The 16,422-nt window shown below is 44.8% G+C and overlaps 1 protein-coding gene and 1 pseudogene across 2 annotated transcripts in view; one reads left to right on the top strand and one right to left on the bottom strand.

The window, feature by feature from the left end:
* Positions 1 to 1,740: 1,740 nt before the first annotated feature.
* DRP2 (dystrophin related protein 2) overlaps positions 1,741 to 16,422 on the bottom strand; it is a 129,852-nt gene continuing 115,170 nt past the window's right edge. For both annotated transcript variants that reach the window (XM_088467231.1, XM_088467238.1), the window contains exon 23: positions 1,741 to 3,314. In XM_088467231.1, coding sequence (XP_088323357.1) covers positions 3,271 to 3,314 — 44 coding nt within the window. In that variant the 3' untranslated portion in view covers positions 1,741 to 3,270. The remainder of the gene's footprint in view (positions 3,315 to 16,422) is intronic.
* LOC148542768 (U2 spliceosomal RNA) lies at positions 5,397 to 5,476 on the top strand (annotated as a pseudogene).

The following is a 16,422-nucleotide window of genomic DNA, read 5'->3' as shown; positions in this document are numbered from 1 at the left end:
AAATAGTGAGCGCATGTTTCGGACGCTCGCTCAGACATAGAGGCGTCAACAGACCGCAAGGAGTGAGCGCTCAATTTAAATAGCCTGCCCCTTTTTGTGAACGAGCGTCTGCAAATAGTGTCCGGCTCTGAATCAGGCCCAGTATCTCTAGTTTTAGTTCTTTGTGGGGTTGGCAAATTTCCCTTTTTTTCTCTAAAGTACTACTCAGGCACTGGGTTTTGTTTTTTAAATAAATACTGTACAGAATTGTGTCTTTTTCTCAAAGTCCAGTAATGAAAATAAAAATGAACTACAGACTAAAGGGGCCTATCCATTTGCCGACTTTCTGCACGATGCGACCAAAACGAGTAGGTTTTGATCGAAATGTGCAGAAAGTCTGCAAGTGGATAGCCGGCAAGGACCAGCGATGCGCGTGCACGCTGGGTCCTTGCCGACCCCCGACTATCTATTGAACATGCCCGCCGACCCCCGACTATCTATCGAACATGCCCGTCAACCTGACAACGGTGATCCGGTTCGGCATGTTAATAGATAGGGAGGTTGGGCTCCAGTGCAGTATATTAAAAAATGGGGGTGTATCTGCGCTATCTCCTTAGTTGTAATGGGAAACAGAGAGGGGGAGGAAAAGTAAAAAAGGGGGTGGGAGAAGAACGATAGTAGGGTGGATGTAACTCTAAGGCTGCCACAGACCTCCGTCTAACTACGTCTTTCAGTGCAGTGCCCGCACCTCAGCGACATGAAAGTGAACGTTCAGACTTTCATGTCGTTAAATTGATAGGCCCCTTTAGGTACATGATCTAGACAAACTGTTTGTGGTCCCTTACTCTCAATAGATAATTATTTCACCCCCTGGATGCTTAAGACCAATTGAATGTTCTAAACTGATTCCTAACACTATTATTAAGACCTAATTTATTACATCACACTTCAAGGGGCAATCCGTGTTCAGAAGACCAATGTTAACTTGAAATAATTAATTATATCTACTTATGAAAAACCAATTGTCTCCGTCCTGGCATTTAGTTGCTCTCTTATCCCTTTTACACCAGAGCAAAAACCTGGGTTATTCCTGGGTCTACCCGGGTCACAGCTCAGTGTAAAAAGGTCCCTGAAAAATAACCCAGGTCAAGTGACCTGGCAATCCAACCCAGGAGCTACCAGGGTCTGACCCAGGATGGACCTGAGTAATGGTGCAGTGTAAACGGCGCAAACCGGGTTATCCGACCTGGGTCATGCTAAAATGAGCTGATTGGTGGTCGTGGAGCAGTCACCTCCCACTTTTTATGACCTCGCAAGTTTAGCAGGGCAGACTCGGGTTCAGTGTGAACGGGGCTGACCTCAGAATAACCAAGATCGATGGTGCTGTTTAAACTGTCTGACCTGGGTTGGAATCATTTCTCAAAACCCAGGTCAGACCCGGGTTTTTGGTGGAAAAGAGGTAGCTGTCATGTGGAGGTGAGAACCAGATGTTAGAGCTGTGCTGACTCCATTCGTAACACTTATCTCCCACCTGTGAGTGACGAAGCTTCCTATGCAATCACCATAGAGTAAATGGCTTCCTCAAATCTATATAACCTTTCTTTATAGTGACATTGCTGAATAGCAATTACATTTCATATAGGTCTTTTATCATTTGTGATTTACGACCAGCCATTTACCATAACAAGCTCCGTAGTTACATAAAACCGTTCCTGGGTGTAGGAGCTACAATATGCAGATGGCCAGAAAACAAACAAAAAAAAATTTCTACATTGCTTTTAGTATCCCAAATCACATTAACACACTCAGTTATACAGCAAATATCTCAACAATTATATTTTATAGAGGTAGCAGTTACTTGTGGATGCTTTAGACATGTTGGGTTGTGTTATGGGTTAGTTATGGATATATGTAATATAGAAGACATTTTCTGTTATTTTGGGGTATGAGTCAAATAGCTATAACAAGCACTCCTACCCTAGTAAACATAGTTTACTTTCCCATGTTGTACTACATACCTTATCTTTTCACAACTGAACAGACTACAACCTTCCTTATCACTTTCTAATAATATCCTGTTATGTACCATCCAGCTGCAATAGGACACATGCGACTTAGCTCCCTGCAATCTTTCACTAACACTCTTCTGGCTCAGCTCATTCTATATAAATATCACTAAGGTTTTATTGTGGCTATTAAATTAATTTTGGGAAACTGAAATTAATATAATCAACTATACACCAATATATCTTTATCATTTTGAGCTATATTTTATATATCTATAACACTTTTTTTTTACTTTGTCATTTTTACATCTGTTGATAAAAAAAAAAAAAATTAAATCTGGCAGCCTCCATTTACACAATATTTCATGGCAACAAGTAGGTTTTCCATCTGTTAGTTGTTATAGACAATATGGGATGGTTTACATTGCTTTACAAGGAAATGGTTTTGTATACGAGTTTGGAACTGATGTTGGGCATGGGTCATTGAAATGGATGGAGGACATAAGCCATTGTATTTCTTTTCTCTCCATCACCGATTAGAATTGTATCTATTGAACTATACTGTATATTCCTCCCTGTAGTTTGTGGTTGGTTCTTACAAAACCTCAACTAATTACAGGTGAGCTAAGTTGCTGCAGTGACTTTATCAGACCTGAAGACAAGTTTACGCTCCTCAGTATAACGCATCCTACACAAGAATAAAACACAGTGCAGACAGAGTAATACATACTAATAATCTCAATAACCTTTGTAAAAAAAATTAGTCAAACATTTAAAACTATTAAGTGATGGGGACAGAAAACATTTTGGAGAATGTCAAATTATTAGGAATAAAAAACAATTGTACCTGCCATGTTCTCTTTAAGCACTAGGATTTTGTTTGAATAAAAATAGGAAATCAAGTCTAGAAAGACTTTGTGTTATACATAGAATTATTTTGTTGCTAGTTTTTTTTTTTTTTTTTTTAATAGACCAGGGGAAAGTTACAATACTTTGCCTTCTATAACAAGTTGTTTGTGTTATCCAGAATCCTCTGCTCATAAATTACTTTAAGAAGTTATGTTTTATCGTACTTCTTGGTAGATTATCTACCCAATAGCAAAACCAAAGCTTGATATTAATATTTTTTTTAGCAAAATGGAACTCTTTTAAAATCAAGAGTGTTTATAGAATGATCTTGATAGAGAATCATCACAGCAATGTTCGGCCATTCATTGGCTGCTTCTGAAAATTGCTCATCCTTTATCTTGGTGAATTGCCAGCCGTGTAGAAGGCATGACCAGTGTCATAAAGGCAGTGTCTGAGACTTCACGCGTGCAATATCACCATCTAGAACACAAAGCAAAAGATACATATTAGTCATCACCCACAGACTAGCAATGTGTGCTAGCAAAAGAATCCAAGATGGCTGGCATTACTACTGAGAATGAATATGGTGCCTGAATCTGCTCCTTAAAGCTTCATGATCATAAAAATGTGTTAGTGTTCTATCACCTTAAATGGATATTAAAAAGGTAAATAGATGCAACAAATGTACACTCTGATGTCCCCTGGACCACTCCGGAGCAGCATTGTGTCTACTCAATAAACTGTTTGGCCCCCCACATAGTTGTCTGTCTTCATTCTACACAACACTGTTCACCACACGAATCACAACACCTTTCCCTACACCTACAGGAAGAGCGCACCTGACTCCCATAATCATATCTAGTGCCATACAGGACCAGGTACTTCTGTAGACAGTGCAGCACTTCTCTTTACACCCCCTCACCCTCCTCCATGCATACATATATGCATCTTTCACTCTCTGTACCCATCCCCATCATCACCCTCTCCCCCCATAGACCCCTATACCTCACTCCTCCCCAACACCACATTTTGGATGAGCGCAGTTCACCCCATTACCTCCAAATGTACACTCTGAACTTGTGATAGTTGTCTTTTTGGTGGTTTGCTAGGTCTACAGCTGATTTTATTTTATAGTAAAGTAAATTGATTTTCAGAAAAAAAAAAGATCCTGAGAATTTAATTTTTTTTAATAACCAAGTATCTTTTAAAATAAATCTGTAGATACTTAATGCTGACCTAAAACATTTTGCTAAAATTCTAGCAAATAAACTTGACCTCCTATCTAACCTGAGTCACCCTGATCCAGTGGGCTTTGTCCTGTTCAGCCAGGCACTTGATAACATAAGATGCACGGTAGATATTATTCCCTACATATAAACACGCATAAGGTTCCTTCTCTTGTGCTTGCTCTGGGCGCGGAGAAGGCCTTTGATAAGGTCCTATGGCCACTTATGATTAAGATGCTCCTCACATTTGGATTCCGGGGAAAATTTTTACAAGCCATCAAAGCCCTCCTCCTGCCTCTGTACTGGCAGGAGGGTTACTCTCAGCTCCCATTCTAATTTCCACCAGGCCTATCACCAACTATGGCTTCTATCTGGGTGTCAGATAGTATCACTTGTTTTCGCCATGTCATAGGAAAATTTGCGCCACAGTCTTTTGTCAATGTCCAGGGAAAATATGGAATTTGCAACACCTCTCAATATCAGTACTTACAAATTCGTAATTTTGTAACCTCGTGGTCTGCCCTGTCTATTCAAAACCTTTACCCAATGGAAAGGCTCTGTACATACAGACTCAATGATAAAGGTACCATCTCTTTTCCATATCATTCTTTCTCTTGCAGCAAGGCTGGGGAACACTGGACCATGGGGATTGTAGGTTGGGGCTGGAGCTGGCACTTAATGAAATATAGCTTTAAATCCTAAACTCCCTCCTGCAATTCCGCAATTCGTGTTCGGTAAGTACCTGGGCGCGTTTTAGGAGGGCCGCTACGCAGCTCTTTATTGTATCTTAGCTCTTTTTCTATATAATATTATTTGTAGGCTGGTCTGTCTGTGTGCTGCTTGTAGCAGCACTCAGTAGGAGTGCAGCGGCAGCATGGAACTTTATTCAATGCCGGGTTTTGTTTGGCAGCGGCTCCCCTCACACAGATGCAGGAGGAGCACACATGCCTTAGGCTACCCAGATCAGCAGGGTTGGACCACAGTTTTCCCTCAGTTTTCCCTCAGTGTACCGGGAGAGTGAAGATTTGAGGGGGCAGAGCTTCCAGCAGTGCTCTCTCCATCCAGCAGCGGTACAGTCAGCGGGGACAGCAGGGGATGCCTGGATGAGTCATGCATCTGCCGGGACTGCTGCATTTACCTGCTCTGCACAAATCCTCTGACTTGCAGCAGCGGTGTTGGTCCCCTGGAAAGCGAAGTACCCTTGTTTCTGTATTAAGGTGCCTGTGTAACTGTTTTCATTTACTAAAAACTGTGTACCGGTTTTAATTACTACCTGTTAATTGGGTTTAGGTGCACATCTGCTGTCAGATCTTACAGAAGCGAACTGACAACATGCTTTGCTTCTTGACCTTTTGGTTAAGATCAAGTGTAGTATCAGTTTAATATCGATTATCGCCACAGGTTTATATACCCCCTCTATGTCTATGACTAATGGTGTTGGACAGTAACTGATGAAGTCAGGGTAGTCTACTGAATAGGTTGTATCCGCTACCCTGACAACACGGATGGTGTGATGGTTGGCGTTGTTGCCGCACTGCGGCGTGGGTTCGATTCCCTCTACAGACCTAACTGTGTGAAGTTTGTATGCAGGTTTTTTTTTTGCTGTATTTTGGCCAGTTTACTCCAATGCGTGGTGTAAGGAGGAGTTGCCCTCAGGGGCCTTGCGTGTATAGGAACTGGTGACGCGTAGGCATCTAGGGTGCTGCGTCCACCAGGGTAGGACCTGTGTGGGCTGGGGCTCTCAGCAGGTCGGGGTACGCCCTAATGCAGCTGATGGCACTTCACAGGGAGACCAAGTTCAGTCTTGGGTATTCCATCATCTCTGGGACAGGCTTTGTTCCCTCTATCGAGTTAAGTTCCCAGCCAAGGTATGTCCCGCTCTGGTTCTGTGTTTTGCAGCGTGCAGCATCACAACTTACGTCATTCCTCCATTTTGGCACTTTTTGTTTTTTTTTGCAGGAATTCTCTGCTGTGCGAGGCGCAGGTGGAAGGCCCCGCAGTTTCACAAAGGAAAGACCTTGCGCAGACTTGCATTGTCCTGAAGGAGTAGGACCTGCTGTCTTTTCCGTCTCATTGCTGCTGCACACCACTCTAGTGACGGTTTTAGTTATGGATTCCAAAGCTGTTGCTCTGGGTCTGTCCAAGCGTTGGCAACGGAAAGTCATTACTTTCCCTACGGCGAATCTCCAGTCTCATTAGGGAGGCTTAGAAAATGCCGGTTTCGGAGAGCTTTGTTCCTTACACAGTTGCTTCCAGCGGATTGAGTATCCAAGGGAAAGAACCTCCCACGCCGGGTCTCAGCATCCAGTGGGGATCCGCTAGCTAGATCTTGGAGAGTGGTCTCCAGTCTGGTTTGATAGGCTATGGGGTCGTTATCCGGCTTTTGCAAGCCCTGCATGGGTGGCGTGAGCTATAGTCACTACAAGAAACAACAAAAAGTATTCCCCCAGCACTCAGAATGAAATCAGCAATAAGATTTGAAAAACTACATGGTGGTAGATAATTCAGAGAGCTCAGTTGCATATATTTGCAAAGATATGGCTAAGCCTCCGGGCCGCGTCACGGCGTCTCTGATACCGGAGGTCCCTATCACTTGGTCACATTAACACTTTATTTAGCACTTTTACACTTTCCAATATATTTTGTGTGTGTGTATATATATTTTTTTTTTCTTAGCTTTTTAATTACACCTTCACTTATTAACACATAGTTTTTCCTTTAATCCTATACTAACACTTTAGTCTCTCACTGGTGTGCTTCGCTGGGGTGGCTGGCTATCGCCGGCTTTTTTGGGGTTCTGCACCCCAGATTCTGACCAAGTGATAGGGACCTCCGGTATCAGAGACGCCGTGACGCGGCCCGGAGGCTTAGCCATATCTTTGCAAATATATGCAACTGAGATCTCTGAATTCTCTACCACCATGTAGTTTTTCAAATCTTATTGCTGATTTCATTCTGAGTGCTGGGGGAATACTTTTTGTTGTTTCTTGTATAGACTAACCCCTCCCTTACATGCACCTGAGTGATATTACTGAAGTGATTGAGCAGCTTCCAACTTGTATTTGAGCTATAGTCACTACTGCTGCCGGCTTTGTCGTGGGGCTTTCACAGTGATTCGCCCTGGGATTCCCTTCTGCATTGGCAGGAAAGCTCTGTGTGGGAGGCCAGGAAAGACGGGGCACAGGCAGCTTCCGAGTTGTCAGCTATGGCCGGTTTGGCTTAAAGGGCCCTTTGGCTCTACTCTTCACATACGCGTTCTTTGCCGGATTGTTCTTTACACTATCAACGGTTTGTTATGGACTTTCTCAGTCGGTGGCCGTCCCCAATGGTGAGGTCTGTCTGCATTGCCAAGTTTTCGCTCCTCTTTCAGGGTGGTGCGTCCTTGGAAAGTCTTTCTGGCACTAGCCGCTTCTTCCCCAGCAGGGGTTAATTTCTAGTAACACTGCTCCAAGGAAGCCTAGGGGCTAACTGCGTGTCTCTCTCTCTCTCTCTCTCTCTCTCTAACCAGTTCACTTGCACATGGTAGGGAGGTTGCTTCGGGTCAGCAACAGATTGGTGACATCTTTAGCCAGCTGGGTGCTTGGCATTTTTTGCTATGGCTCCATCTGGGACCTCGGAGGTCCGCCACCACGGCGTTGCTTATTGTTTGTTTTTCACAATTGGGCCGGGCTCACATCCGGCATGTTTTGCTCCAGTTCAACCGCAGGTATGGAAACAGGGGTTCTATCTCTTTCCTAGTTCTCAGGCCGACTGGCTAATTCTAGCCGCTCTGGTCTCTTCATGTCTTGAGCACCAGGGGTTGGATAGTTCAGTTCGCATGAACTCTCTCCGACCCGGGATCCACAGCATGGAGGCTAAGAAATCCTCGCTAGATGTCTGGAACGTGTGTTTTCGGATTCCGTTCGAGGCAGTTCCTTGTCTATTCCACACCACACCGGTGGTGCCCTAAGCTCCGTGTGGTTGCAACACAATAAGGTTGGTGCTGCCGCGCACAGCAGGTATCACAATTTGGCCCTCTGAGGTTCTGATTGTATAGGATACCTCTGCTTCAGAGTTACGGACCTTCTCCGGTCGCTTGTTTCAAGTACTTTCAGATCAGGGCTGTATCCCGACTTTGCGAAGCCTTCCTTGCTTCCGTGTCTGCACCTTCAGTTCTCTGGGTGGCCTTAGAAACCTCTCTCCAGTGGTTTACTTGTGACGGACAGTGCTGGGACCCTACTGACCATGGTCTCAAAGGTTCGGTTGGTGCCTCTTCCACGGACCGTGTTGAACATTCGATTGTTGGGCAAGTTGTTCTCCACTTGGAGACCATTCAGTACACCAGGTTGTACTTACGGGAGTCCCAGTGTGTAATTCTCCAATTTTAACAGGGTTGCACGGCATCCCTCTCGTCTCAGTTCCCATTCTGTATAACAGTATCTGTCGCTCTCAATTGGTGGAGGGTTTCCGTTCTTCTCCTCCAGGTCCACTCCTTAGTCATTCCGGACGGGCTCATTGTGGCCACGGCCGTGAGTCTCCTGGGCTGAGGTGTCGTGAAGTTGTTTTTCGGCTCTGGGGCCTTGGGTCACCATCCACAACGGCTTGGCTGTTGGATGGGCTCAAACTCCAAGCCATCGTTCTAAAGGGCTCTGTCCATCGGTGATGGCATAGGTACGTCTTCTGGCAGGCAAAAGTGCACGGCAGTGATACCGTAGTCTTTCCGGGGAGGAAGCCTTTGTTCCATCTCAGTGGTGGTCATGCCGGTAGTGGGACATGAGACAGTGTACTTCTTCAGCAGAACCACTTTTCTCCCAAGGCAGTGGTCTGTCTCTCTCTCCAGTGGTCTTCCTACTGTTCGGGAGGCCTTTCACATGGGGTTTTCAGGGCCCATCAGCAAGGCTCCACAGTTTTGGATGGGATCCGCTATCTGCTGGTTTCCGCAAGTGGCTGCCTTGACAGTTCCCTGGAATTTTTATCCAGATCATCTGTTTCCACCGTCCACACTGTGGGCCTCATTCAGAGGCGGTCGGAGGATGCAAGCGGTCGCTCAGAAACTGGGCGGCCACTTGCATCCTGACCGACCGCCTCTGTTGCGGTCGTTAGGCTGTGGGTTAACACCCACAGCTCTAACGACTGCTCGGGTGATGGTCGCGATGGTCATTGACCATCGGGGCTTATGACGACACCCTAGGGTAGGGTCTCACTTGTCGTAAGCCCCGGAGAGCTTCTGGCTCGGTCAGAGCCGGAAGCTCTTCACTGACATCACTAATGATGTCAGTGGGGCCTCCCCCATGGGAACGCCTCCGTTTGGGCTGCCACCCTCCCGGCCCGCCTTCCAAACGGGGCGAGCTGTCAATCAACATCGACAGCTCGCCCCCTTTGGAAAGAGACCCGCTACGACCAGCGCTGTCGGTCGTAGCGGGTCTCACGCATGCGCACGAAGGAGCCGGCTCTCTCGTGCGCATGCGCACTAGACAAACATCGAGGCGGCCGTGCGGTCATAGACCGTACAGCCGCCTCTGAATACAGCCCTGTGTTCCTTCACATCTCCAGGGGCATTAAGGCTTCCCAAGTAAGGGTAATCCTGGTGGCTCCAGCTTGTCATGGTACACTGATGTTCGCCCGGGGTGGCATCTTTCACTTTGTCCAGACAAGCTGCAACTAGGCTCTCTTTCTACTATCGGGACTTCCTTGGTTGGTTTTCGCGCCTGGCCTACTGTGCCTGGGAGTGATAAAGCTGCAGGTCTTTCTCTCTCTCGTGGTCCGTACTAGGCTGCAAGCCCGGACTCCGTTTCCATCTCGCGTTAAACTCCGGGTTTGGAAACACTACCTCTTGTGGTGTAACTGTTACAAGTTTTCGCCTCTCGCATTCCTTGGCCTTCCTTATGAAGGATTGGGAGGCCGGCTGCAGACTTTGTCTAGTGACGTTACAGATTTTGGCCCTGTCATTTTCTTTCCAGCTGTGTTTGGCTCTTCTCCCATGGGTCCAAACCATTTTTTGCATGGTATGTTGCATATTTGCCACAGTTTCATCTGCAGGTGGAGCCATGGATTCTTAATCTAGTCTCCTGGGCTCTCACACAGGCTCCATTGGAGTCGTGTTCAATGGATCTTCAGTCAGTTGTTTGAAAGCTGTTCCTCCTTATGGCTATTGCCTTCCTTCGGCATACTTCCGTATTTGCTAGTCTTACATGCAGATTAAGCGGTTCTCCGTACAAGTTTTATGATTCTAGCAGACACTGGTTTCGGATATTGTCCTTCCAGTTCTTCCTCCTTTGGCGAATTCCCGGGATGGAGATGATCTGGCTCTGCTAGTCGGGCTGAGCTCTGCAGATTTCCTTGGATGTGTCTTCTTTGGTATGCTGCACTGTTCTCTGCGGGTTCTTTATGACGTGTTGGACCATGGTTGGCTGGCTACTCAGCAGACCCTTGCACGTTGGTCCAGCTCGGTCATTACTCAAGCCTAGTCTGGTGCGAGTAGACCGCCACCAGACTGGGTGTCAGCGCCTTCCAATAAGGCGGCGATCTTTTGTGCAGCGCGACGTGGGACTTCAGCAGCACAGGTCCACTGTCAGCACGTTTGCTCTTATTTACATTTCAGGTTTTTTTGCCTCCAGCGGCACCCACTTTTGGGCGTACAGTTTTCCTGTCAGGCAGCCTGAGCGTTCCCTCCCCTGGAAGCGGCTTTGGTATGTCCCTTGGTCTAGTGTTCCCCAGCCTTGCTGCAAGAGAAAAATAGGATATTTGGTCAGCTTACTGTTGAATCCTTTTCTCTTAAGCAGGCTGGGGAACACTGCAATCCCTCCCTCACGCTCAGTCATGTGAGGTGTTTGGTTATTGACCGGTCTTTTCCCTACTGGTTTGTTTGGTTGTTCTGAACAGTTTCAGGGAGTTTCCTGCTACTCCTCTCCGGACTCTTTTAAAGTAGTACTGGAATTGCAGGGGGAGAGGAGCTTAGGATTTAAAGATACATTTCATTAAGTGCCAGCTCCAGCCCCAACCTACCATCCCCATGGTCCAGTGTTCCCCTGCCTGCTTAAGAGAAAAGGATTCAACTGTAAGTTGATAAAAAAAATCCTATTATTTTAGCATTGGACTGTCCACCTACCATCCCCCCCACATGGGAGATGGATTTGGGCCTCTTACTATGTGATGATGCCTTGGACCCAATACGCACCACCATATCGTAAGTGTGCCTATCTGAAAAAAGTAAAAGTTTTCACCAAATGGTTCTTGGTTCCAGAGCATCTTCATCAGATGTACCCTACCACTTCTGACCTGTGTTGGAGACATTGTGGCCAAATTGGCACCTTTTTTCATACTTGGTGGTCCTGCCCAAAAATTCTACTATTCTGGAATATAGTCTGTTCCCTTATATCTACTGTTGCAGATTTTCTCCCCCCCAATCTGCTTCTGTGTGCCCCGATCGACCATACATCTAAAAACACTGATAGACTTATTCTTCATATTTCTTGTGCTGCTAAATATCAGATGAAACTAGATGCTCTAACTCGTCAGGAACTCCTGAACAGGTTTGTGTCTAAGGTGGAGTACATATCTAGTCTCTAGAACAATACAGTGGACAAGTTTCACCCAGTTTGGTCCCCCTGATATTCTTCACAAAATGTAACCATCCCTGGACCAGTGAAATATTATCTCCCACTGCATCCCTAGCCTCTCTCTTTTTCAAAACCTCTGCCGGCTTGCTCACCCTTCCTATGTGCCCTCATATAACTCAGCATACTTACCCTTACCACCTATATTGATAATTACGATATTATTAACACCACACTCTCTTTCGTACATGAACCCTTTGCGAGTTGGATGTTTTATTTTGTCTTCCCTTATTGTACAATACTGTAATGTGCAACTATGTACTGATATAACTTTTTCCTCTCATTTATACATTCTTGTTTCTAATGATGTTATTCTTTACTCGCTATGACTGCAAACGCATAATAAACAATTTGAAATTAATAGCTATATATATATATATATCTATATCTATCTATATCAGAGGACTGCGTCTGCGTGTTCTAGACCACAGGTTCTCAAACTCGGTCCTCAGGACCCCAAACAGTGCATGTTTTCCAGGTGTCCTCACAGAATCACAAGTGACATAATTAGCTCCATCTGTGGATCTTTAAAAATGTGTCAGTGAGTAATGATTACACCTGTGCACCTGCTAGGTGGCCTGCAAAATGTGACCTGTGTGGGGTCCTGAGGACAGAGTTTGAGAACCACTGTTCTAGACAATATATGAAGTTGCTAAAATGTATAAATGTTAGGGAGTGATGGAATAAATATATGAATATAAACGTAAAGAAGAGTGACACTATATATTTTGTTGGCAAATCCCTTTATTTGAGTCACAATTCTCCGGGATTAGGGTAAGGGTAAATGAGTTGATCAGCTGTAGTAGGATAGGTCTATTAGTACAGTTGCAGGGCTGCCAATCGGAATCGTTGTTCTGAGGACCAATCAGCTGTCGTTTATGAGCAGGTGCGAGGTCATGTTCAAAGGTGGGAAAGGTCAGTTTGGCGGTTTCATTTTGCAGAATAAAGTTGGTTACTGAAGTGCAATTACGGTTGGATGTTTGTGTGTATTGTTTAGTGCTATTGACGGTGTAAAAAATAAATACTACAATGTCGTCCAGGCAAAGTGGTGACTGGTCACCCAGGAAGAGATCCAGGATTGTGGTGTTACGTGAAAATGGTCTTTTGTATGCAGCAATTGCGAGAGAAGTTGGTGGGAATGTGAGAACATCAGGAATATGAAAGTTTTGTTTACACTATCAGGAAACACAATCGATACAAAACAAAGAAGGAAAAGGCTGGAAAAAGTGCAAAACAGCTGTTGATGATAGGAGAATAAAACTAATTTTCGTCAGAAACAGATGGATCTTATCTGCGACCATTAGCAGTGACCTGAGTGCAACTGGTGTTTTTGTCAGTGCAAGAACGGTAGAGAGAAGACTAACGGAGGTTGGCCTAAAAGGTAGGATTCCCCGAAAAAAGCCATTGCAGAATAAAAAAAACAGTGGCAGAAACGAATACAGTGGGCAAAAGAACACATTGCATGGACAGAAGGTCAGTGGAAATAAGTGATATAGAGTGCCGAAACTAAGATATCGATATTTGGTAGTGATGGGAGAAAATATGTGCGACGTCACATCAGGGAAGGTACATCCATATTGCATTCAAGTGACAACAAAGAATCCTACATGTATTATGATCTGGGCATGTATGACAGCAGATGCTGTAGGTCGCAGTTATGTCATAGATGGCACACTGAACAGCAGAAAGTACATTGACACCATCCTACAACCAAAATGTCTACCTTCTATCAGGGATCTTTTTCCAGATAATGCCCCATTTTTTTCCCAGCAGGATTCAGCTCCCTGCCACACTACACGGATATGCAAACAGTGGTTCACAGTGCATGATATACAGGTGCTGGGATGGCCAGGAAACAGCCCAGACCTGAACCCCATAGAGCATTTGTGGTTTTGTTTGAAAAAACTGGTACATATGATGCGTCCATCCAATAAAAGACAATTAATTGAGGCTATAATTGTCTCATGGCACCACATAATAAAGAAGGAACAGCTCCAAACATTGGTGGGCTCAATGCTACATCGCTGTGCTGCTGTCTTGAAAAATAAAGATACCCAACGACAGTAACATCATAAGTACAAAGGGATTTTCACCCTAAGTGTTGTTTTCACTGCAAAACTTCCCTTGTAATGCAAATATTTGACCTCTGTTTATTGTGTTGAATTCAGCATTAAATTTCATTTGATATATGAATCATTGCACTGCATGAAGTATAACAGTTTTTATAAGCATCCGAAGTTGAAAAACATAAAAATTTCAAAGTGTCCGCAATTTTGGCCACCACTGTATGTATATATATGTGTGTGTCTGTGTATACATACATACATACATATAACTACTAATTTCAGATTAAATATAGGGAAAAAAAAGGGTTTTTCCTCTTTAGGATTCTCTGCCCCCACAATTAGATAAATAAAAGGAAGACACCTAAAGTGAGCGCCTGGCAACATTCCAGACCTGATACCACTGTACAGTACATGGATTCAAGGAAGGAGGTCTCCGTCTAGCAAAATACAAACGAGGGAATTGCCACCATTTATAATCCGTGCATTCATGCTGGAGAGTAGTCTGGTTCCAAGTAAGGACTACTGAAGGACTATTGTTAATATGTAGGTGTTTTTTTGTTTTATTGTGCAGACCAATACACCTCATATTGCTTTCGCATTCAAAAACTAATTTGTGTTGTTGGATAATTTAAATGTAGTTCAAAGGGTGGAGAAAGCCCATGAAAGGAGTATTATAAATTTATGAAGCAGGCACAGAGCCTTTCCATCCAGGGCCAGCGCGATACGCTCAGGGGGGCACCAGGCTAGAGAGGGGCCACCGCCTTCTCCATTTTCCAGATGCCGCTGAGTTTTTATTACCAGTGGGCACCCGGCGGCTCCCTCCCTGCAGACAGAGGCAAGAGTTCACTCCTGAGCTCCACCTTCCAGCTCCCGCAGTGTGTAGGGAGATGTCATGATATCTCACCAACAGTGCTGAGCATGAGGAGGAATGGCGGGTGCAGGAGCATCGATAAAGGTAAGTACTGTGTTGTGTGTGTGTGTGTGTGTGTGTGTCTGTGGTCTTTATGTGTAAGGAGCACTACTACTGTGGGAATTGTATAAGGGGCGCTAGTACTGTGGGCATTGGGGACACTACTACTGTGTACATTGTTTATGGGGCACTACTACTATGGGCATTGCATAGGGGGCACAACTGCTGTGGGCATTTTGTGGTGTAAGGGGCACTAGTATGCGCATTGTATGGTATAAGGGGAACTACTACTGTGAGCATTGCGTGGTGTAAGGGGCACTACTACAGTGAGCATTGCGTGGTGTAAAGGGCATTATTACTGTGGGCACTGCGTAGTATAAAGGGCAATACTGTGTTGTAATGTGAATAAGGGACATTACTATGTGGTGTAATGTGAATCGAGCACTATATGTGGTGTAATTTGAATTGGGGTTACTATTGTGTGGCCACATCCCTTTTATTGGAGTGCGCTGTCCCTTTAGAAATTTGTGCCCTCTCTTTAATTTTTTTTATAGAGTGCAGGGAGGCGCAGAACACTCTAGCACCAGCTCTATTTCCACCTGCAAAGTTATTGATATTTGTATGCCATATGAATAACATACAAATTAGCCGTCAGTGAGTAGTATTTTAGTGAGAAATAAATGTAATTAAATAGGGAGGAAGTTCTTAAAATGAAAGTTGTCAGGATTGTGAATGATCTATTATTTTCTGCTTCTATTAGCACTTCCATACTTTCACTGCACTGCCTACTGCAACACATAACTCTAGGTGATAATGTACTGCTTCAAATATATCCAACATCTAGGGCCTGATGCAGAGTTAAATGCAGGTCAGCCGTAATTGCTCTTGTATCGTGTGCCCATAACTAAATGTGTATATTCTCCCATATACAAAGTTGTACACATTTCTGCAGGAGGACTAAGCTATCCGTATGCTTGGTTTTATAGCCATTGTCATTATGACTTGCACAAACCCAATACTATGTGCAAATGATTAATCTGAAAACAGGCGTAATTACACTTACACGTATCTCTGCATAGAGCGCAATTCTGCTGACATGCTTTAACTGAGTTTAGCCTACATGAGGACGCCAAGTTACACCCCTGCAATTTCAATTGGAGATCAGTCTGGTATGTGTATGACCGCATCGCCCGTACTAGCCTGTGCTTCGTTCAGGTCTACGCACAGAGAGAAGACAGACAAGGTACACTCCGCAATTGGAGATCAGTCTGGTATGTGTATGACCGCATTGCCCATACTAGCCTGTGCTTCGTTCAGGTCTACGCACAGAGAGAAAACAGGCAAGGTACACTCCGCAATTGGAGATCAGTCTGGTATGTGTATGACACCATTGCCCATACTAGCCTGTGCTTTGTTCAGGTGTATGCACAGAGAGAAAACAGGCAAGGTACACTCCGCAATTGGAGATCAGTTTGGTATGTGTATGACCGCATCGCCTGTACTAGCCTGTGCTTCGTTCAGGTCTACGCACAGAGAGAAAACAGACAAGGTACACTCCGCAATTGGAGATCAGTCTGGTATGTGTATGACCGCATTGCCCATACTAGCCTGTGCTTCGTTCAGGTCTACGCACAGAGAGAAAACAGGCAAGGTACACTCCGCAATTGGAGATCAGTCTGGTATGTGTATGACACCATTGCCCATACTAGCCTGTGCTTTGTTCAGGTGTATGCACAGAGAGAAAACAGACAAGGTACACTCCACAATTGGAGATCAGTCTGGTATGTGTAT

The sequence above is a fragment of the Taudactylus pleione genome, unplaced genomic scaffold, assembly GCF_031769625.1.
Source record: "Taudactylus pleione unplaced genomic scaffold, aTauple2 ptg000009l, whole genome shotgun sequence".
In the NCBI taxonomy this organism is placed as follows: Eukaryota; Metazoa; Chordata; class Amphibia; order Anura; family Myobatrachidae; genus Taudactylus; species Taudactylus pleione.
Note: the sequence above shows the minus strand (reverse complement) of the source record. Positions and strands in the feature narration are given on the sequence as shown.